The sequence below is a fragment of the Sphaeramia orbicularis genome, chromosome 1, assembly GCF_902148855.1.
Source record: "Sphaeramia orbicularis chromosome 1, fSphaOr1.1, whole genome shotgun sequence".
Taxonomy (NCBI): Eukaryota; Metazoa; Chordata; class Actinopteri; order Kurtiformes; family Apogonidae; genus Sphaeramia; species Sphaeramia orbicularis.
In genome coordinates, this window is record NC_043957.1 from 15,694,197 (window position 1) to 15,717,072 (window position 22,876).

The window sequence follows — 22,876 nt, forward strand, 5'->3', positions numbered from 1 at the left end:
ATAAACTGTATTTATGCAGATTTACTCACATTACAGTTGAAATTAATTGTTTCAGGTGTTTATTTGTGTTTTCATCATGTTCTGATGGTAATGCTGAGTTCATGATTTAAAAGATTTAACATGTCATGTATTTTGACTTAAATTTGATAAAATTATTTCTGTTGTAAATTGTGCATTTGAAATCTGTTTGTGTTGTGATGATTCAACACAAAACACAAAACTCTGACGTTGTTTTTCTAACTATGATCTAAATCAGTACAAATAAAAAGGTAAATAATCAGATGGTTTTTGTTTCACTATTATTATTACTATAACAGACTCAAGTACAGTTTCTACCCACACGCAGTTAAATGACCCCCACCCCCATGACTGAATAACCACTACACTTAGTTAATAAACATTAATACCCACCCTCAGTGCAATAATCACAAATCATGCATCTTGTATATATCCTATATTACTTGTATATATCCATTTTATGTTGTACAGACTTCTTCCATCTATATTATAGAGTTGACTTCGCTACAGAGTTGGTGAGATTAAAAACTGTGGTTTCAATGGAAGTGGATGAAGGTCCAGTACTGACCAACAGACTAATGCAGTGAAATCAGTGTTGTCATCATTGTTCGTCTTTGTCATGTCCAAGACTCTGATATAAAACAATGACACGTCCCTCCACTGTGTGAATGGAAAATGGAAAATGTCTCAGGTTTTTTTTCATACAAATTTTTTTACTTCATTTCATCACCTAATAATTTGTTTAAAATTTGTTTGCTCTTTTTGCTCAAAAAAGTGTAATCATTTTTATTGTTCTGCTCTCAGGAATATAGAAAAGGCAACTGCAACAGAAAAGGCGTTCTGTGTATTGAAGTAAGTCCAAAACTCAGTCAAATGTGAATGTGCAACGTGAATTTGTTAGAACCCTGCACTAAGGGTTAGGGTAACCTAACCGTAACCCTACAGCGAGTGGAGCAGGAACTCCACTACCGACTTGATGTGCGCCGTGTCACCAGCAGTGCACACCTTGAACATTTGTAATATCTTTGGAACATTATAAAATTACCATCCCCATAATTTTTCATTTGAAATTTGTAGAATAAAACATTTTATGTCCAAAATCAATCCTATTAAGTATCATTTCTCTTGACCATGTAGTCACTCCAATATGGACATCTCAAATTATGTCAAATTTTTTGGGACACCCTGTATAGAACTAGCAGAATCATGTAATTAAACTGGCATTTAAAGTGTTAAAATCCTAAAAATTATTGAACTTTCTGTAGTTCTAAGCTGAACTGAAGTGGTTTAAGAGATTTATGCAGAAAACAACATTAATATGATTTTGTAACACTTTTTTACGTGTAGCTTTTTGCCTCAAGGGTCAGTTTGACCCCACATAAAAATATTAGAGTAGTGAATCAATGTTACCTCTTTTTGACAAATCCAAGACTCTTAGAGGGCACATTATTCTACTTTTTACCTGTTGTCTCTGGACTGATTGTACTTTTTAAAGGATTAAAAGATTAAAGTTCCACTTATGTTGCTTATTTATAAGTAATGCATAAGTAAAAGAACAATACTGATATTGATAAGCCAGTATTAAAATGATCATTGTTCTATATTGTACTATTATACTAACTACTAATATGCAACACCGACACATGTAATATAAAATATGCAGAAGGAAAAGTAATAAATGAATTAAATGAGTGTATGTTTCTTATAACCAGAGAAATCCTTGTTGGTTACCGAAATGTTCTTGGTTTCACTTGAAAAAGTTTCAGCTGAGATATCCTGGATTTTGTGTCACTAAATGATCCAACTACTGTGTTAGTCACATAAAAAGCAAAATGAATGTAGGACTATGACTATTATCCAGGAATTAATTCAGCTATTTAGCAAAAATCTTCACTAACCGTGGCTTGTTTTTTCTTTATCCCGTCATTTCTGTGTTGATGATGATGGTGACGCCACCAAGATATCTCAGGAACCAGAGGAGCCCATCATCTGGCCTCAGATGGTTTTAGTTTTTGGTGTTTGAGTCAATTCATTGTTTTGTTCATGGTTGAAGGCGATACTCATCTGTAAAATCAGTCTGTAAATGCAGACAGTGTGTTTTTCATTGGAATCAAACATGTCTCACCCAGATAATTGTCAAAGCCTGGATGATAACATGTCATAATGGACTGAAAGAATGACTTCTATTCTGGGTTTATAAAGTATATCATTCTATGGGAATTATATAGACAAAGGAAAAAACTTTATTAAATGAAATCAAATGTTGGTTTATTCATCTGGGACAAATTCATGTTTTCTCTGAATTCTCCAGTTTGTCAGTCTCTAGCCCTTTTTCTACCACCATTTCCATAAACTTTTATTACCAGGTATTTATTTACTTAGCAAAAGAATTCCTGTTAATCTGTACGGTTTGTGTTTCCACCTCAAAGTTCTGATAAATTTATTCAGATCAGACTCAGTTGTTTCCAGTCGTCAACACGAAGTCCTGTTACATTTCTTTTGATCGTATTCTATAAATCTGTTATTTGAGGTCCAGGTTTATTATCCAGAGTGTGTTCAGATGGACAGACAGATTATTACAATGACCTTGGAGACAAATATTAGTCAAATGGATGTCGTCGTCCAATTCTCACAGCTTCTTTTTTTGCTCCATTTAACAAATGACTGAAACACAAACCAAGTGAATCTGGTTTATTTAAATTTGCAGATGCCAGATTAAATATTAGATTAAATATGGAGGGTGAATGGAAGTGTGGAACACTACATGGCCCCCGCCCTCAAGTATTTCAGGGAATCTGGAAAGTCCTGTCCCCTGACAGAACTTTTACCAGGGAAAGTTTGTGGTTGAATGGAATCTTTCACCGAGTAATTTTAGTGGAAACGCACCGTCGTTTTGCAGAATCAAGGGTAAAGTCAAAGTTCCTGAGTTGGAAATTGTCAAACATTTCTTTCAACAGCTCTTAATGGTGGTGTTGCTTTGCTCTTTACTGTCTCATAGTTTGTTTGTAGTATTAATTGTCTGTTGCTCCTCAGTAAGACCAAAAGAGCAGACCACAATAGACCAACTCTGAGGTCCTTCCACTGGCTGCCTGTCTGCCAGAGGATAGACTTTAAAGTTCTGTTGCTGGTCTATAAAGCTCTGAATGGTTTAGGACCAAAATACATCAGTGACCTCCTGACTCAGTATGAACCCACCAGACCCCTCAGGTCATCTGAATCCGGTCTGTTGTCAGTTCCCGGAGTTCAGAACCAGACACGGAGAAGCTGCATTCAGCTTCTATGCTCCACAGGTCTGGAACAAACTTCCAGAAAGCCTCAGATCAGCTGAAACACTCAGTTGATTTAAATCCAAGGTAAAGATCCACCTGTTCTCAGCTGCATTTGAATAGTTTTTAATTCATCAGTTTAGATTTGCAATGTTTCTTTAAGGTTAAAGTTTCTTTTTTTTTTTTTTTTGCCTATACTTTTTATTGCCTCTGTGCTGTAATGCTTTCATGTTTTATGTAAAGCACTGTGAATTGTCTTGTACATGAAATGTGCTACATAAATAAACCTTAAATAAACCTACCTTGCCTTGCCTTAATTCAGTAAATATGTCTCCTCATCACTACATTAAGGTTCCATTTATTCACCACATCTGCATTTACTGTTTGTCAATACACCAAGCTGTACACCACATTTCAAGATCTTGAAATAGCTTTTTTATGTGTAAACTAAAAATGCAACATCTATGCATTAATGAAAAACCATTGATTAAAAGAGGGAATGTCCATAATACACAACCAAAGCTTTAATCTACCATAGAGACTGAACTTTGTTATTAATGCGGAACAGAAAAAGAAGGAAAATTTTCAAGATCAGGTTCAGACCTTGTTTTATTCTGTCAAAGTGGTTTGTGAGAACAAAGGTGCATAAATGTGATACTGAGCCGTGGAACTACAGAAACACTGATTGTAGCTTTAATATATTATTTGCTCAAACTATCTATTGAATTGCAAAGCATCATATTCTTTTACATGACACTGAGTCACACTGATCATGTTGCTCTAGGGATGAATCTTTCTTTAACTGTGCCGTTCATGAACCAGGCAGGTGGAAATCCATCATGTTGGAGATCTACGTCTGTCAGTCCTCATTCTGTTAAAGTCCTGGATTCTCCATCTTTTCCTGTCTGATTATTACAGGATGTGAAGATATTCTTTATGCATCGTGACACCTCAAAATGTGGCTGAAATAAAGATCAGCAGGTCAGTGTCTGTTGTTCACTATCCACTGGTTATTTGTCCATCCATCAGCATATACATGTCTGTCCTCCAGGACTATCACCATTCTGAGGTCAGTGCTCAGTCCATCATAACGTCTAGGTTTCAGACAGAAGCAGCTGAAGTTCCGTCCAGAAGCTTCCATTGCTTCCAGTTCTGCACCTCCAGGTCCGGGTCAGGACCATCGAACCAGGACCTGGTCTCCGTCCTCTATGGAATAAAACTGCAGAGTCTTCAGGTCGCTGTCGATCTCAAACTCTGTCCCCACCATCTGGAAAACAGACAGATTCAGGGAGGAGTTAACACCTCCAAGAGTTAAACAACTCAACTCTTCATAGAGTTAAACTAACTGTAGCCATATATTGCACATTATTTATTCAATTACTCACTTATGTATTTATGTAGGAATTGACTGGGTTTTAACCTTTTTATTGTGTTTTTAACTTCTTTTAACCTTGGTTTTAGTCCAGAGGTTTAGTTTTATTAGTCAGTCTTATATTGATCCATCTCTCTTGTACCTTTTTGGTCCTGATCGGAGTAACTTGGAGAACTTTTACTGTATCATGTCTATAGTTGACTCATGTCTTGATTTCATGTTACATGCCATTGTGTTTTGAGAAATGTCAAAAGGATGTTGTCGTCATCGTTGTCATCAGACTCTAAAACTATTTCACCTATGGGTGGAAAAAAGTAACCTGAACCTGAAATGTGTTAAAAACAGAAAACTCAACCAAACCACTTGACTTTATTTGCGGATGTGTGTTCATTTGATATTAAGTACGCTTCAAACACAATGTGAAGGAAACCAACATGTTTATGAACGGAAAAATGATGGTTGAGATGTTTAAAACAGATCAGGATTCCAAAGAAATACAGCCAAAGAATCAAACTGAGCCTTTCAGCTCCTGTTCAGGCCTTTTCAAAGCTTCATGGCCTGAAGATGCTGTCGGTGTTGTGTTACCTTTAGTGAGGTATATGTGAGCTTCAGATCGGTTGCAGGGACCTTCAACAGTCTGTACAGGAGGCCCTTCACCTTCTGGATGACCATCGAGGCTACGACGAAAGACAACAACCACATTCAGATGATTTTAACACTGTCCACAAATCCAGGTACATTTTCATTTCATTTGTGTTGTACCTGGAAGCTTCTTCTCGATGGGTTTCCTCTCGGCGTCGTCAGGAAACACAAATGTAATCTCTGATGAGAGAGGAGAACACATCTGTTCATGGAAATGAAGTCTGGCAGCATCAGTTTTCTGCCCAAAGTCATTAAAATATTTTAGACTGATGGTTCCCAAAGGGTTTCAGCTTAAGACCCTCATGTTACATCTCCTTTGGATGCAGATTTAGAAAAGTACATCATGAATATACATGTTAACGTTTTTGCAATTAAAATAATGCTGAATCAAATGCATAGATGGAAAGATAAGGTCATCAAATATTTTTATCATTAGTCGCTTTTCCATTGACCCTCAAACTGCACAAATATAACTTGTGCATAAAAATTTACCTAATGGGAAAGACAACAATTTCACCAAAAACTCACTTTTCGATTAAAAGTTTTTGCACTGGTAAGAGGTGGTTTTTCAGGCGTAGCGCAATTGGTATATCGCACAAAACTGCAATGGAAAGACCTTTTTCCACAACTAGAGTCACATGAATTAAAAAAAAAAAAAACGGATGTTGACTGATGTTACAAGCAAAAACAGAAGAGTTTTAAAAGAAACATCTGTGTGTATGTGTGGACACACCAGGAACCAAATCATTTTTTTTAAAATTTAGTACGAGGGGTAATATGTAATAATGAATATATCTCTAAATCAACATGATATTTACGTTCGTCACCATGTTTATGGAATGACTTCTTGTGTCACCTCACAATAATAAATTATCACATTTGTGATTGAATGGAAAAAACAACTTTATGCACTTCTGTTTTTTTACATTTAGTAAATATTTGTAAAGTTTTGCGCAGCTGTTCAATGGAAAAGTGACAAATGTGACTCTTGTTAAAGTTTAACAAGAAACTGTTTAGAGGGTAAAGTTCACACACACACACATCACTGAGTTTCACTGTTAAAATACTGACTCACAGTTTCTTTTTATGTCATTTAGATCATTGTATCTGATTTTCAACTTCTCCAGAGGCCATTCTTTTATTTTAATTAACTCACACAACATATCACTTGTCATGTATTTTACTTTTCCACTTGGTGACCCAATGAAAACAACTCCATGACATGTTTAAGAAATATAGTTGAGGCCATTTTCCTACATTTAGGAGCTACAGGAGATGTTCTGGACATCAGAGTTTTATAGGAGTCAGGACGAATGTTAAGTGTCCCAGTGATTTCTGAGATGTCGATAAAAACAGTTTCAGAGCATGGATTTAAAGAGACGACTTCTAATACATGTAACTCCACAGGAAACAGAGGAGACTGACTTAACAGCTGGTTCTTCAGGGCAAAAGGCTCCGGCTTCTTCAGCTCCCCTTCTTCTGGAGCACCGTACTCTGAGTGACACAACACATCATCAACATCATCATCATCATCCCTCCTCCTGTCATCGTGATAATAAATGCTGCATCACATGTGACTTACTGTCAATGAGTGTCTGGTATCGAGGGTGTTCACAGGTGAACTGGGTGCTCAGCTGACTCCGCCCCCCTGCCTTTAGCCACTCCTCTCCAAATATTTTGATGTAGTCTATCTCCGCCCCTCGCCTGTCCTCGGGGTGGATCTGATGGAAACCATAGTAACTGGTCAACTCTATCTCACTCACATCTACATGATGTGTGTGGATACGTTACATTGACTTTAGTCCATTTCTGACTCAAGAGTTTGACCCTAATGTAAGTCAACTCTGAAGTAGTCCTGAAATAACAGGAGTTTTTTACCGGCTTTATATGACATGTCTGTCACATATACACCAGTATCTGGTCCAACTGTGACAAATGTTTTGTGGATAATCTGAACAGTATCTATGTTATAAAAGCCAAGTGGCCTCTGTGTGTGTGTGTGTGTGTGTGTGTCTTGGGATTCAAACAAAATCCAGAAAGAGATGACTGCTGCAGTTTGCCATACTTATGTGTTTTTGGTCAAGGAACAGTCTAGCGAAAACAGCAAGTTGACAAGACCAATATTTTAGGAGATAGTAGTAATTTTGGAATACAATAGCCTTACAATCACGTTGCTATGGCCACAACACTTTGGCGGTGACTGCAGGACAAATGTGGTACAGCATGCACAAATACACAACAGTATAAAAACCACCACATCTAGAACCTATGAATCCCCACCGGTCAACACGCTAGTTTTAAATATATTTGCTTGAAAACAATGAAACATGCTGATGATTCTGTGGAACTGTCCACTCACTTACACTGCAGGTTAGTTAGCAGATGCAGATCTTTACCAGATTGTCAGCCCACTAGTGGAGATGACTGATCAGACCTACGGGAGCTTGTGTTTTCATGCAAAAGAAAACTCGGCTGTGCTAGCCGTAAAATGTGGCAGACAGAATAAAGGATTTAATTGATTTTTAGATGTTTCAGTACAGACTTTGTGTTTATTCTGGGATTCACTAAAACTGCTCAACTGGACTTCAGACCAAAACAAACATGTCGGCAGACCACTGCGTTCAGATCAGATTACTGCTGAACCAAAAACAAACCGAGAAGGAAGGAGTTCAAGATGCTGCCACAAACTAACGTCATCCTATAGGTGCTGCTTCCTGATCCATTCATGCTCACTGGCTACTGTCGGATTCTACTCAGTATTCAGTTTTCAGACTACGGAATTTAAGTTGGAGTCTGATAATTAGTATCACACATCAGAGGACGGAGACCGGTTCAGACCAGCCTCGAATAAGGGAACAGCGTCCTCTTGTCAGGTGAAAAGAAGGCTGTTGATGTGCAGAACTCAGTCTTAAAATCAACCATTCACCTCTGATAAAGACTCACATCCCCATCAGTCTGTCCTGGAAGCTGTAATGTGTGACGACAACAACAACTGATGCTAAAGGTTATTGCATTCTCCACAAGAACAGAGAAATTTATTTCAGAAAAAATGTTCCGTACTCGCAGCTTGTTCTTCACACATCATCTGGGCAGAACTTTATTCTCATGGGGTCATATATTTGAAATGGGCGTTGTTAAAGTGGAAAAGCGGAGGACTTCCCAAGAGTTTCTACACTTGACTTTCTCATGAAGTATAAAACGTCCTGTCCAGAACAAACTTTATATTTGCCACTTCGAGAAAACAAACAAATTTTTGTGTTGTTCTGGAGGATGGAATAGCCTTAATCCAACCAATCCCTGTGAATTCTGCAGAGCTTTGCAGTTTTATCCAATCGTTGCAACTTCACATTCGACCACTTGTATTTTCACCAATCAGAGGAGTCCTCTGGTTGTGAAGATCCAATGATGCAAATATTTATGATTTTTATCATATAAATCTTTTCTCAAGTGATTTGAAACAAGCACAAGGTTTATCCCTGTTTTTGACACCTATTAATGTCCTGTGTGGATTCATTACCCGTCAGCCGCATTTCTTCCTTTGCTGATAAAACATTTTGGAAGAATGTCTGTAATCCTAAATGTTTTTTCAAAGATTGCTTAGGATAGTTGAAACTGTTTTTTTTCTCACTGGTAAAAGCTAATCACTTAATCCCAAAGCTTCACTTTCAAAAATTTGAAAACACACAAAAAACTGCAACTCATATTTTCAAGAAAAGGTGCTGTGAAACCAGGCCTTCTGCTGCTCCAACAGGTTCTCAATCGTCTCACCTGACAATTGTTGAGTAAAATCAGCTGTCCCAGTTTGGCGATCAGCAGCTGATTGACTGTTTTGGGGTTTCCATCACTGCTGATCAGCTGGTTTCCACGACACGAAAACTGAACCAAACTGGGCAGCTTTGCCAGCTCATCCACCACACGCCACTGAATAAAAGACAGAGACGTCTTCAGTTTCAGACCCATTCAGATGGGATCATCATCTCCATCACACTCTGTAACCTCTAAAGTCTGGGGTTAATCCGGTGATAGTTGTCTTTTCATCGACGGGAACATGATGTTACTTTTAAAAATATAAAGAAACTAGAATATCATTCAGAGAGTGCAGACCTCCGCCAAGGCAAATCAGTCCCCCCCACCCCACGATCACCACCAAAATTTTATCATTTGTTCCTTGTGCCAGTATCAACATTTCCTGGAAATTTCATCCAAATCCGTCCATAACTTTTTGAGTTATCTTGCTAACAGACAAACAAATAAACCCCGATGAAAACATAACCTCCATCGTTTCTTGGCGGAGGTAATAAAAGCTAAAACATGATTCTGAAGTTGTAGGATTTGCAGAGAATGTCTGTCCTGTGAATGATCGTGATGATGCTGAAAAGTCCGACCTCAGAGATGTTGTTGTGGTCCACATTGAGATTCTTCAGAGCAGGAAACATGGCTGTGTGACATCCTGCACAGCAAACATTTAACATCACCATCAACTTTAAAAGCACAATAAATACCAAGCACAAGATCAGCAGATTGAGGTGGAACACTGGTGTCACCTGGAGCGACGTCATCAAACTGGATCACAGACAAACCGGTCTTCGAGAGGTTCAGCTGCTCTAGTCTGGAACCAAACCATGACACAGTTTATCAGAGCAGGTTGACGGAATAAAAATAGGACCAATGGCCCTGTAGCTTATCAGCATGTTCTATCAACAGTCAATAACAACTTGAATTTGTGAGGTTGTCAGGTTCTATGTTAGAGTCCTGTGGCCTTGATGCAGGAGCTCAGTTTCCCAATAGAAGTGGGTGGTACTTTGACTGGAGGAGAACTCAACTAGTGAAATGAAAGTCCATATATGACTTCCTATCAATGTTCAATAGTAACTATATTAGGGGTGTAACGGTGCACTTGTTTGTACCGAACTGTTTCGGTTCAGGGCCTTCGATACAATATGGAGGTGTACCAAACAAATACATGTAGTTTATGTGAAGAACATAAACACTCGCCTTAAGTTTCCACATGAACCTTGAAGTGAAATACAGACAGTACGAGCAGGGTGGCTGCAAGTGGAACCCATGTGCAATATTTGATATCCTAGACCAGGGGTGGCCAACTCTGGTCCTGGAGAGCCACTATCCTGCATATTTTAGATATTTCCCTCTTCCAGAACACCTGATGGTCGTTATCAGGCTTCTGCAGAGCTTGATGATAGGCTTATCATTTGAATCAGGTGTGTTGGAAGAGGGATACATCTAAAACATGTAGGAAAGTGGCTCTCCAGGACCAGGGTTGGCCACCCCTGTCCTAGACAGATGTCTACTTGGTACATGCACCATCCACATGTTGAAGGTGAACTGGTATGGCAGTTCAGAAAAGCGTCACAAGTACAAAGGCAGAGTTGGAAGATCATCCATCTTCTCTAAGGTCTCAGATTTGGGAACATTTCGGATTCCCTGTCAGTTATGTCAATGGAAAGAAACAAGTTAACAAAACAAGAGCGGTATGCTGGCATTGTTTCATGAAGATCGATTATATTTAAAAGTTTTTTTTAATGAAATTGGTCTCCTTCACAGTACCAAAAACGTATCAAAAATGTATCAAACCGAAAATTTTCTGTACCGCTACACCCCTAAACTATATTGTATCTTTTAACATGACCTTTAAACGTAACCTTATGACCATGAGATGAGCTTCACAGTGGTTCATTGTGTTCAGATTTAAGGGACTTGATGGTAGAAGTTTTCTGTGTTTTTAGGACCCGTACCTGGGCAAAGCGGCTAAACTGAGCAGTGTGTCCTGGACCAAACGGTTCCCGGACAGGTTCAGAGTCTTCAGCATCTGTAGAACGTCCACCGGCCTTTAAACATCAGAGGACATGCTGTTAGGAAACTGCCAACCTGCTGGAGTCGAGGTAAATGCAAGTGGAACAAGGATGTACCTGTGCAGCTCTGTGATGTTGTTGTCCTCCACACACAACTCCTCCAGCTGTGGCCACATGGGGGCACACTGCAGCACCTGAACACAACACACACACACTAAGAAGTCCTTCAGTGACAAAAATAATTATATAAAGAGAGAAAGATTTTTTAACTCCATTTCCCAAATATTGATGTTTCCTATTTAATAAAACATGATGATGTGATGGATAATTAATTTTAGATTTTATATCAACAGTGTAGAAATTGACAAATTCAAACTTTTCAGGAACTTAAACATTTATATATAACTAGCTTGTTGACCAGTTGGGATCCACAGGTTCTTGATGTGGTAGTTTTTATACTGTTGTGTATTCATGCATGCTGTACCGCACTTGTCCAGCAGTCACCGCCAAAGCATTGTGAGTACAGCAACATTATTGTAAGGCTATTGTATTCCAAAATTACTAATATCTCCCAAAATATTGGTCCTATCAACTTGCTGTTTTCGCTACTGTCTTCCTTGACCAAAAACACATACGTATACCAAACTACAGCAGTCAGCCCTTTCCAGAATTTGTGTGATTTTGTGTATACATATACATGCACATACACACACACACACAGAGGTCACTAGGCTTTTATAACATAGATAACACAAAAAATATATATATCTGTTGGTTTATAATGTTAAAAACTGTTAAGGCAGTGGTTATCCAACTGTTTCTGTCGGCCCCCTCGGTTGAGGATGGTTGATTCATGGGCTCATTTAAACAATTTTAGTTTCATACTTAGCATTAAACAGTTATTTCAAACATACTGTAGTGATTATTTGACTAATTTATAAATTCCTACAAGAAAATAAAAACAATTCATGAATAAACTCTTACCTGACATATTTTCTACATAATGATCTATTAACAGACAATATGAGGTTAGTTTCCCCTCTAACATTATGATAAACCCAGGTGTGTTACCTGCGTCCAGGTGACGTCACAGCCAATCAGAGACAGGACTCGAAGGCTGCTGAAGGCATGACGCAGAGCTGAGGGGTCAAAGGGCAAACGCAGCCGGTTGTAGCTACAGAAGCAAATAAACATTCAGTGAATGAACATGAAGAAACAGACTCAAAACAACAGACACAGAAGAACCACAGGAACCAGTACCTGAGCTGCAGTCCCTCCAGTCTGTCCAATTGCTGGGTGATGGATGCCACATGCTCCCAACAAGACAGCAGACTCCGGCTCAAGTCCAACCACTGGACATCTGAACGCTGAGGTTAAGGAGTCCGTCACATTAGGACACATGTTCATCAAACATCAGGATAATGAACTCATGAACTCTGAGTCTCAGTTTAACGTCAACACCGCATCATGTTTTAAATGTAGTTTAAGGTTTTTGCGGAACAGAATTAACAAATTGACAAATTTTGAAAAGACACTTGTCATTTTTATGTGTCATTTTTTCACTGCTTAAATACTGTGCACCTGTTCAACCCAAACCACTCCTTAACACTATTTTACAAAGACACTGCTGCTTCTTGTACAGACACAGTAGATCTGAACATGTAAAATTGGGTTTCAAGTTCAAACTGAACTTCCTTCATTTCTTTGAAGGTTATAAATGTGAATCTGTAAACAGACTGAGTTTTTGAGCAGTTTACTTTACAATTTTTCTCATCTCATGGACTAAATAACTCTTGCCTGATGGACTCAAGAGTTGTTTTGTGAAGATACTGGGAGTTGTTTTCCGGATTTCTCCATCGGTTCCAGGTCCGTTCACCTCACACTGACTGAGCAGCACTGACGGCAGGGTTTCTAAACTACAAAAAATACCTAGTTCAGTAAATCAGAAAATAGCCCACAGCTGTGTGTTTCCTCTGTCTTTTTCTTTCATACCTGCGCTCCTTGATTCTCCCCCACTCCAGCTTCTTGGAGGAGATGGGGATCTCCTCGCTGAGCACCTCCTCTGTGTCAATCTGGTACAACTGTTCAACCGCTGTCAGGTAGTCGACACCAAAACTCACCTTTGCCGGACGGACGAAGGACCCACCAGTAGGATGTCTGACAGAGACCAAACATTGACTCATTTCAGACTCATCATGTGTCTTTTCAAACATAGAACAGCTACAGCAAGACCTTTCTCTGATCCATTTGGTCCACGAGGATCCACCTACTGGATCTGAAGCAAATATCTAAGCTCTACATGTGAAACTTGAAGCTTTCACTGCATATGAACTCAAAAGGAAACTTTGGATATTAACACTTTGGATATTACACTTTTCAAATGAATAATATTTAAAGTAGGTTCTCAAAAAACCACATCAGACACAAGTCATTATTCCATATATTTTATCCTAACATGACTGAAGTGGATCTTTTGTTTTCAGACAAAGGAGAAGATCCACAGAACAAGAAAACTTACATTAATCAGGTCACACATCCATAGACAACAGTGTCTGTTGATGAATTCCCTGCTGCTGCTGGAGCTACAGAGGTTTTAACGCTAATAAGTACAGTATATAAAGCCAGGAGAACAACTCTGCATGGCTTTAGAGCCTGTCTGGACATGGACTAAATATGTATCTTCATTTCAGCCGAAGTTTAGGTAAATTATCTGACTGAATGTAGCATATAACTTCCTTGCTGTTTTAAGGTATATACATGCTTCTTGTTTAGTTTTATTTGTGATGTGTACATGTAGGCAGTCAACCCCCAACGCCTTCATTCTGTCTACACATTTTTATAAAATGTGTATATTACATATGTATATTTAATCAACATTCATTACTTTCTGGTTATTTGTTTACTTTTCTTCAGTCTGTATTTCATTGCATTAAACCACTACCCCACCACCACCACACTCACACACCTCCTTTTACCTATGACCAGGTATAGTGCAGAGAGTGTGCAAGAATGACATTTTCTGACATATAACATGGGGAATGTTGTGATTTGTCTTGTGTAATTTGCATAATTTATTGCCTTTTCCCGTTTTACTTTTTCATCCTTATTGACAAAAATAGAACCTGATGAAAAACTATTTTGTTAACACTTCTTCCAAATAAAACTTAAATAAACGTGTCTGAGCAGGAGATGCTGAGGTTTACCTGCATGTGAAATACTGAACACCTTCATGGCTGCCGTCGTGTTTGCCTCTGTCTGCGTTGTCCCACTCCACGCCGAGCCACAGCCCTGAAAACACCAACCACACATCGGTGGGCCTTCCTAATCCGAATGACAAATGGCATGGAACAACGAATGACCTAACACTAACCCCCAACCCCTAACGCTAATGGTCATTCGTTATTCCATGCCATTTGTCATTCGGATTAGTCAAGCCCCACATCGGTACAGATCAGCTCATGTAAAAAGTCCCACATTGCCTGGAATCTGGTGTCCATCCCAAAAAATAATTAATAAGATCACAGTAACAACAATCCGATGGTTTAACTAAACACTGCTACGTTTACAAGCTCATGCAGCTGTTGATGGTCTGAACACTCCTTACTTGATATTTTACTACTGTTTTGGTAAGATTACACTCTGAATCTGTGAGCAATGCTGAGATGAACCGGTGGGTGTAACGAACGAACGGGTGGAGGATCTCGGTTCTAACCTGCCGTCGGCGGCACTGGGCCCACGTACCGCACCGTGGCCCGCTCCCCACCGCAGGACACCCGTCTGCCCACCGCGTTCTCCGGCACCTCCGGCTCAGTCTGGTCGGCTGCCATTGAAGGCCTCTGTGGGGAAAACCGAGCAGAAAGGCGGATGAGACCTGACTCACGGTCCGGTACAAACACCGAGCCGAAAGAGAGTGTTGGCTTCACTAAAACACCACTTAGATAACATTTAAACTCATACTAACCCTTAGCAGTGAATAATATACATATCAAACAGATGCAGATGTAAATACACAGCTGGAAACGCACCTATGGCGGTTTAAAGTGTGTTTTTGGAGTATTTTAGTCGTGGAGTTAGCTAACTGTCTATCAAAACATTTTACTGCTCAGCTACACCGGAAGCGACACATTTGGATGTTGCACAATATTTCTCCAAAAAAAAGTTAAAGAAAGCTCACAACAAGCGCTAAACACTGATAAAATAAACCCACAGCTATATGATTGTTTCTCTTATACATTTTATAAAGCGTAAAATGTGTGTTTTTCAGTTTTATAGGAGAGGGATTTAGCGGAATTTTTCTACGGTGGTCACCGTTCCTCGTAGGAACTATTTCGCAGCAGGACAGTCGTGTGCTAGATGTAAAGCGTGTGAATCCGTAAACGTGTTGTAAATAACGCGTTTCAAGAGTTTAACAGGTTAAAAAAAACACATGTAGCGGTTAAATACATTTAAAAAACACTTTTCTGACGAAGACGTTAATCGGGAGTCTGTGTTGGAGCGACGGAGGGAAATTAGGAGGAAACAATGAAGAAGAAACTTCAGCAGAGGTTTGTTTATTATAGGTTTATTATTATTTACTTGTTTACACGTTTATATTTCGACAGTTATTACATTACTATAGTTTTATGCCTGTACCCGACAGACATAATGCTGGGAAAACAGCTGAATATTTTTGTCATCAGTATTGTTAAAACAGTTTAAATATTTCTCCTTTAAATTATTCTTATAACTTCTACTTTAAGGCGTCTACTTTCGTTCGACTTTATTCACTTTATTATTGGCAGTAAATAGTTTTGTTTTTTTTTTAATTGTAAGTGTATATGTCAAAAGAAGTATCAGTATGATATTATGCTCGAAAGACATTAACAAAATAACTACTAATTGTAAATTTTCTAATCGTATAGTTTTAAGAAATATATCCATAACGCTAAGCATATTTAATATATATTTCCTGTTTTATTTTGTATTTGTTTAACGTGGGTGTTTTTTTTTTTTTTTTTTTTTTTTTTTTTTTTTTTTTTTTAACATTTTATGCAACCTGCTTGCAAAAAAGATACGAGTCAGTTACTTCATTTAAACCATTATATTTAACATTTTACAGGTTGATGATTAAAGATATGAAATCTATATTTTTATGCATTTATAGTTATTTCTGTGTCGAGGGTGCATGAAATCTGATTTGTTTGAGTCTAATTTCAGTAAATTAAACATGTCTTAAATATCAAAAAGCTGAAATGTGAATTTATAAGACAGTTTCACTTAAGTATAAAATGTCATTTCAAAAACCAAGGGTACATCTCTTGCTTCAGTGAGTTTCATCCACAGATTTTACTTTTAATATTTAAGTTGCAGCGCTCCAGTTTCCCTCAGCACATCGTCATTCAAGTGTCAGATAATCAGTCAATCAATCAGTCATTCAATCAGTCAGTAAGTCAGTCAGATTTTATTTATATTGCGCCACATCATAACAAAAGTTATCTCATGACACTTTACATATAGAGCTGGTCTAAACCAGACTCTAAAGCCAATTCACAAACAGCAACTGAATCGTCCAGGAGCAAACATGGTGAGACAGTGACAGTGGTGAGGAAAAACTTCCTTTTAAAAGGCAGAAATCTGGAGCAGACCGCTGCTCTTGGAGGATAAATGTCTGCTTTGACCAGTTGTGGTTAAAGGGAGGGAGAGAGAGAGAGAGAGAGAGAGAGAGAGACTGGGGGAAATAGGGGGGTGATAGTTGGATGCACTGCAAACCTTACAACAACTGTTAAAAACTAGCTCAGGTGGTGCTATTAGAGTTACCAATAGCTGGAACAAATGTCCATAACTGTTAATACTACTACTCCAAATACAAGCACTAACAGTGAATATACTACTACTGCAGCTGTTAGTACCAGTAATAGAAACCCCTACCATCTCTGTAACTATAATAAACTCTATCACAACTATATGGATAAATGAGTGATGACAGTGGAAATGACATGTTGAAAAATTAAGTAATTCTTGTGTATATTGCTCAACACTAGTGTTATTATGGGGGTATAATCTGGCCTTGGGGGGATATGAATTGGCCTAGGTTAATTTATACCCCAGAGAATAATCTGGCCTAGGTCACTTTAACCCGGGTATAGTTCAGACAGGGGCATACTTTGGCCTGTTACACCCGTTTTGTTCCAGCTCTACGTGATTTTACTGATGGAGAACAGTCCAACTGATTTATTTCAACAACCAGGGACAAAACGTAACCTCCCTTTTTTTACGTATTCACTTAAAAATTGATTTATTGAGAAAAGGAGTTGTAACAACTGATTAAATTGAGTAGTTAATAGAAATGTAGTAACCTGCCAGTATTCTGATGGTCAGTTTATGGTTTTAGTTGTTTTTAAGATGCTGTGATGTATTTCTGTCATCAGTGTGGAGGCATCATCGGGGCAACAGTCAGCTGACTATGTGGTCGGTCAGGTTTCAGGAAGTCTGTTCCAGAAATCCTCCACGTCCTCAGATTCGCTGTCAGCTTTATTCAGCACCGCGGGGCCGGCGGCTTCTGAGCTGTTTAAACCTGCACCAAAGGTAAAGTATCGAAACATGTTCACGGGTTAAAAGAATGTCTGTAAAGCTGAGGATGGAGAAGTTTTATCCAATGAACAGGACGGAATCGTGACTGTCCTAAAAAAGGACCTAGAGACGCTGTGGAGGAAGCAAAGACCAGGAAAGAAGAGGAGAATGAAAGGATGTTTACTGCAGATTTAAAGTGAAGAAATAGAAAGTTAGGAATGAAGAAGGGAAGGAAAATAGATGAGGAAGAAAAGAATAAAGAGGAAATTCAGTCAAAGTCTGAGAAGGAGGGAAGAGGAAACAAAATGGGAAGGAAAATGGCCAAAAATAAGGCTTTTAAACAGTTGTTTGTAAGAAGGAAGGAAGGGAAATGGAGGAAAAGAAGGATGGAAGGAGAGATAAAGAAAGAGGAAATAAAGGAAGGAGGTAAAGAAGGGTAGAAGGACAGAATAGGAAAGGAAAACTAAAGGATGGACAATTAGACAAAAGTCTGATGTCACAAACAGCTGCTCACTGTAGACGTCCTCTTCATTCTTCCTCCTTCCAGCCTGTGAAGACAAGCGTTGAGGTGAAGGAGCAGCAGAGAGAAACACCTGAGGTCAAAGGCCAACCCAGCCAGACGACAGCGAAGAAGAAGAAACCGCCCAAAGAGAAATCAACAGCCGACCAGAACCTGGAAAAGAGGTGAGGATGGAAACTCCTGATGATTCTGCTTCTATTGTCTGAATGAAAACTAAAACCCAAACTGAAGGAATAAATAAAAGTCAAAACTCATGCTCGTCTCTGATTGGTCAAAGGGAGGTGAGTTTACAGAACGCAGACGAGGATGAGACGTCTACGATGAACAATAAAAAGAAGAAGAAGAAGAGGACGGCGTCTGAGGCCGGCCAGGTGAACGACCCTGAATACTGGGTGGCGAAGAGACAGAGGCTGAAGGCGAGTAAAGAGGAGGAGGAGCTGAAGAGGAAGAGGACGGTGTTTGTGGGAAATCTGCCCATCAGCTGCACCAAGAAGGTACCAACCCTGATCCGGTTCAGACTGGTCCGGTTTTGTTGTTTCAGTTCAGATCAATTTGATTGAAAACGATTTGTTTCCCCATTATTTTTTGACTGATAAATGAAGGTGATTTTTTTTTTTTGTTGTTGTTCCTCAGACCCTTCGGAACCTCTTCAGAGATAAAGGATCCATTGAGTCCATCCGGTTTCGCTCTGTGGTAAAAAAAAAAAAAAAAAAAAGAATCCAGTCAGGACATGGATCTTGTTCTAATGTTTCCATCTGTTATGTTGAGTGTTTGTACAATCTCCACGAGGATCTGAAGTTTATCTTCTGTCCTGCAGGTTAGAGAAGATCCATCCATGTCTCGCAAAGTAGCAGCGATAATGTAAGTAACAAACCAGTGGAATAAAACACCTGAAACAACAGCAGAACCAGAATAACCGGATGCCGTCAGTCGCTGTTTGAGCCTCTGGTTTGAGGCTGGTTTGGGTCCTTGATGTAATATTAAGTTGTGCTAATCCTGGAGATTGGTCTCATGTCCACTTTTTGAGCATCTCGTCTCAGCCTTGGATGAAGAGGATTGTATTTCATGATGCGTACAGACCACAGCTGAAGGATGTCACTGCTGGGTTTGACACAAGTCTCAGACATTTACCTGTAAAACGTTTTTCCAGTTGTTGATTGGTCTTTCCACATCCTGCTACTGGAACAGGAATCATCTCAGCCCTTCTGGAATAATCTGAAAAAAATGTTGAAAAAACTTGTGATGCTCCTATTGCAATTTGGCCTTGGTTTCCGTTTGAATCTGGTCTTGGTTATGTGGTCTGACTACGTTCCAAATTGAAATATGTAAAACCGCCAACAGTTAAAGGACCTACACTTTGGTATATATGTTACTGAGTTGTAGTTCAATTCAATCGGATATTTTCAGTTTTATTCACTGTAAAAACTTGTTTCATTCTGTCACAGGTGTCGTCTGCATCACAAAAGGTTAGAAGGGCTCGTGGGCCATTTAAGTCCAACCCCAGACCCTAATTTATGTTTTTAACCAAGTACCCCCAACTCTCACTTCAGCAATTCTGATTTAAAAAATGAGGCAAAATTTGTTCCTGTGTCAAAGGTGTCTGTTTTTATTTTCAAAACTTTATAAATAACATATATTTAACTTCAATATATTAAAAATAACAAATCTTTATAAGCAAATTTTGTGCAAAATATAAACTGAAAAGCACCCTGTTTCATTGTAAAGAAAAATAAATTAAATGGTTATGAATGAATAAATGAACCTTTCATCAACAAAAAATAATTACTTAATTACTCAAATAAACTCATCTCAAATAATATAAAATAGAAATCTTCTTAAAATGTTACCAAAGCTTAAACAAGATGACAGACAATAATAATAAAATAAAAAATTAAAATATTTAAATGAAATAAGGTCAGGAGTGTCAGTTTTATTATATGAATGCATTTATTGTGTTTTATATTTCAGCATTAATTCTCATTTACTTTGTATTCAGTATATGATGACTTATTTAATGTATTTTTCCCAAAACATTTCAAGTACCCCCTGGGCTTCTTCCAAGTACCCTCAGGGGTATGTGTACCCCGCTTTGGGAACCCCTGAGCTAAAGGACTTCAACTCCAAAAAGAATCCAGTGCTTTAGTTTGTTTCAGTGTAATACCACTAACAGTCACTAATTGCTGTTCCTCAAGCCCTGGATCCTTCAAATGAGTGATCTGGTCCAACTGAAGCTTTGACACCTGCTGAGTCTGACCTTGTTTTTCTTGTGTTTAACAGGTTCCACTAACAAGATGTAAGATGACAAGTCAGTAAGGTAGCATTTAGCATTAGCTGACCTCTGACCCGTCTGATCCTGTAGTTCTGCTCCGTTTGTCGAAATATGGTCACGTCTGGCTCTGAAAGGTCAACATGGTGATGACCAAATCACAAACTAACAGAAACCAAGGGGAGACGTCAGGTTCCTCTATGGTTCTAGACCATTTAGCCTTTAGCTCCACCAAACTACGTCTAGTTCTTGAAATGGTTCTGGATTCTAGAACGTCAGCCTTCATTTCCACCAGTTTGATGTATCGTCAACAGAAGGCGACTCTTTCCTTTGCTACCGTCTGTTTTTTCTTGAAACTGTTGATGACAAAACCACAGCTGGATCTATTTTTTTATTTTCATCAGACTGTCAATTTTTAGGTCCACTAGTTTCTCACTTTAAGTTTTTAGAAGATAACGTGAATGGTCTTGTTCCATTTTTGGTGTCTGTGTTGAACTTGAACCTCCTAATCGATCAGTTCTGCAGCTGCAGAAACCTGAAGAACTGGTGTTAAACATGTTCAGCCATTGGCTGTTTGATTACCTATAAACCTGTATGTATCTGTTTCTTCTCACAGGCGTAAAGTTCATCCGAAGAAGCAGAGTGTAAACGCCTACATGGTGTTCAGAGACCAGGAGGGCGTGGCCAAAGCCTTGGAGAGGTCAGATGCCCAGAGGAAATGTGACATGAACTTTAGGTTTGAAATGATCTCGTTGGAGCGTTGACGGTTGTTCTTGTTTCTGGCGACAGGAATGGGACGGAGATCGAGAAAGACTTCTACATCCGAGTGGACAGAGTCACAGACACCTCCACGGTTTGTGTCACATCAAAGCCATTTGGTCCAAATGAACATCTGCTCATGATTCTGATCTTTTTTCTCTTTTTTGTTTTTTGCAGCATGACCATAAGCGCTCGGTGTTCGTGGGGAACCTGCCGTTTGGTGAGTCTCCTTCAGCATGTCTGTTGACTCCTCAGGTTGGTTGTAAAGCTCATGAGTTCTGCTTTGTGGTTTCAGAGGTCAGTGAACTGATGTTTCGGCGCCATTTTGAGGAGTGCGGCGGCGTGGAGGCTGTGCGACTGGTGCGAGACCAGAACTCTGGAATGGGGAAGGGATTTGGATACGTCCTGTTTGAGGTACGTCAGTCCTGGCATTGACAGAAATAAAGATAAAAAAAAAACAGATGAATCCCAGACACTCGTCGACAGCCTCAGAGCAGCGTCTCGTTGATCTCGTTTGTCGTGTTTTTTGTTCCTTTGTTGCAGAGCGCCGACTCAGTGCAGCTGGCGTTGAAGTTGGATGGTTCGAAGCTGGACGGTCGCTCAATACGAGTGAAAAGGTCGGTGAAGAAGGAGAAGCAGAAGAACAAACCTGGAGATAAGGAGAGAACGGGGAGGATGGGCCATGGTCCGACAAAGGGCGTCACCCGGGGAGGCTTCAAGTCTCCAAAGAAATTCACAGGAAACAGAAGCTCCTCCTCTTTTAAAGGAGAGATGGCGGATCCACAGAAAAAGCCTAAAAAGAAACCGCAGAAGAAGAAAGTGAAGCCGAAAAAGGCGGTTCATATCTGACACCAGGTTTCCACCCACAGGAACCTGTTGACCATCTGTTGGACTCGATGGCATTGGTTAAATCTGGATCCATTGGATAAATGAAGACGTCAGTGATGGAATAAAGACAGAACTCTGTGTCTCTGATGGACATTTGGAGCCATCAGACCTTCACCATGTCGTTTTTGTCTTTTTTTGTTGTTCTTGTCAAATAATCGATAACTAAAGACAACAACAGTGAATAATTATGTACTTGTTGACCTGAATAAAAGTTCTACTGTTGTATTTGTACTGAGTTTCACTAACTTGTCCACTTATGTCAATAAAAATAATAAAACCAACAGTAGTGGTAAATTCAGAGGTTAATAATAACCATCACTATTGCAGGCGTAAACTCCAACCATGTATCATCCTCCACCATTGTTGTATTGTAACAAAGACCTAGAACCACTTTCATGGTGACTTCTCTACATTCGTCACCATTTATTTTATATCTGCATTTCAAACTTTCTTGGTGTAAAACATTTATTTTCCTTATTTAAGTTACTGATCATGTAGATGTTCATTAAAGCGCAGAGTAAATTCAAAGGTTATTGTATCAAAACAGAAAACTAGACTTTTTCCGCAAAATTTATTAACTGAACAAAAAAACAAGTGTCTCCATCCTGTCATTCGAGCAAAATGAACAAAATAAACAAATTGAACAAAAATGACCAAAATACTAAGGTTTCATTCAACACGTCAAATATTTCTTTTGTGCCGCTTCTTGTCATGGGGTCAGAGGTCACATTAAATAGTGACATTAACACATTTAGTTCAGTTTTTTGTGTGGGTTTTATTGCTGTG

General features: G+C 39.0%; 2 protein-coding genes across 3 annotated transcripts; one reads left to right on the forward strand and one right to left on the reverse strand.

Annotated features, from left to right (window-relative positions):
• Window positions 1-3,866: 3,866 nt before the first annotated feature.
• tbce (tubulin folding cofactor E) lies at window positions 3,867-15,237 on the reverse strand. Of its 2 annotated transcripts, none has more exons than XM_030158226.1 (17): window positions 15,134-15,237; window positions 14,821-14,944; window positions 14,312-14,396; window positions 13,101-13,265; window positions 12,939-13,024; window positions 12,369-12,468; window positions 12,180-12,282; window positions 11,226-11,302; window positions 11,052-11,144; window positions 9,843-9,907; window positions 9,684-9,748; window positions 9,067-9,219; window positions 6,881-7,019; window positions 6,724-6,792; window positions 5,419-5,478; window positions 5,242-5,333; window positions 3,867-4,551 (listed from the first exon to the last, which is right to left on the reverse strand). In XM_030158226.1, the coding sequence occupies exons 2-17, from the start codon at window positions 14,933-14,935 to the stop codon at window positions 4,456-4,458; spliced, it is 1,563 nt and encodes a 520-aa protein (XP_030014086.1). In that variant the 5' UTR covers window positions 14,936-14,944; window positions 15,134-15,237; the 3' UTR covers window positions 3,867-4,455. The 2 variants fall into 2 exon arrangements, with proteins under 2 accessions (XP_030014086.1, XP_030014007.1); XM_030158147.1 differs by having other exon boundaries at window positions 15,070-15,221.
• Window positions 15,238-15,440: 203 nt separating this feature from the next.
• rbm34 (RNA binding motif protein 34) lies at window positions 15,441-22,321 on the forward strand. Its single transcript, XM_030158729.1, has 11 exons — window positions 15,441-15,652; window positions 17,516-17,672; window positions 18,205-18,341; window positions 18,455-18,671; window positions 18,811-18,870; window positions 18,995-19,038; window positions 21,060-21,143; window positions 21,233-21,296; window positions 21,380-21,422; window positions 21,498-21,616; window positions 21,746-22,321. Exons 1-11 carry the CDS (start codon window positions 15,630-15,632, stop codon window positions 22,049-22,051), a joined length of 1,254 nt encoding a protein of 417 aa, XP_030014589.1. The 5' UTR covers window positions 15,441-15,629; the 3' UTR covers window positions 22,052-22,321.
• The last annotated feature ends 555 nt before the right edge of the window (window positions 22,322-22,876 follow it).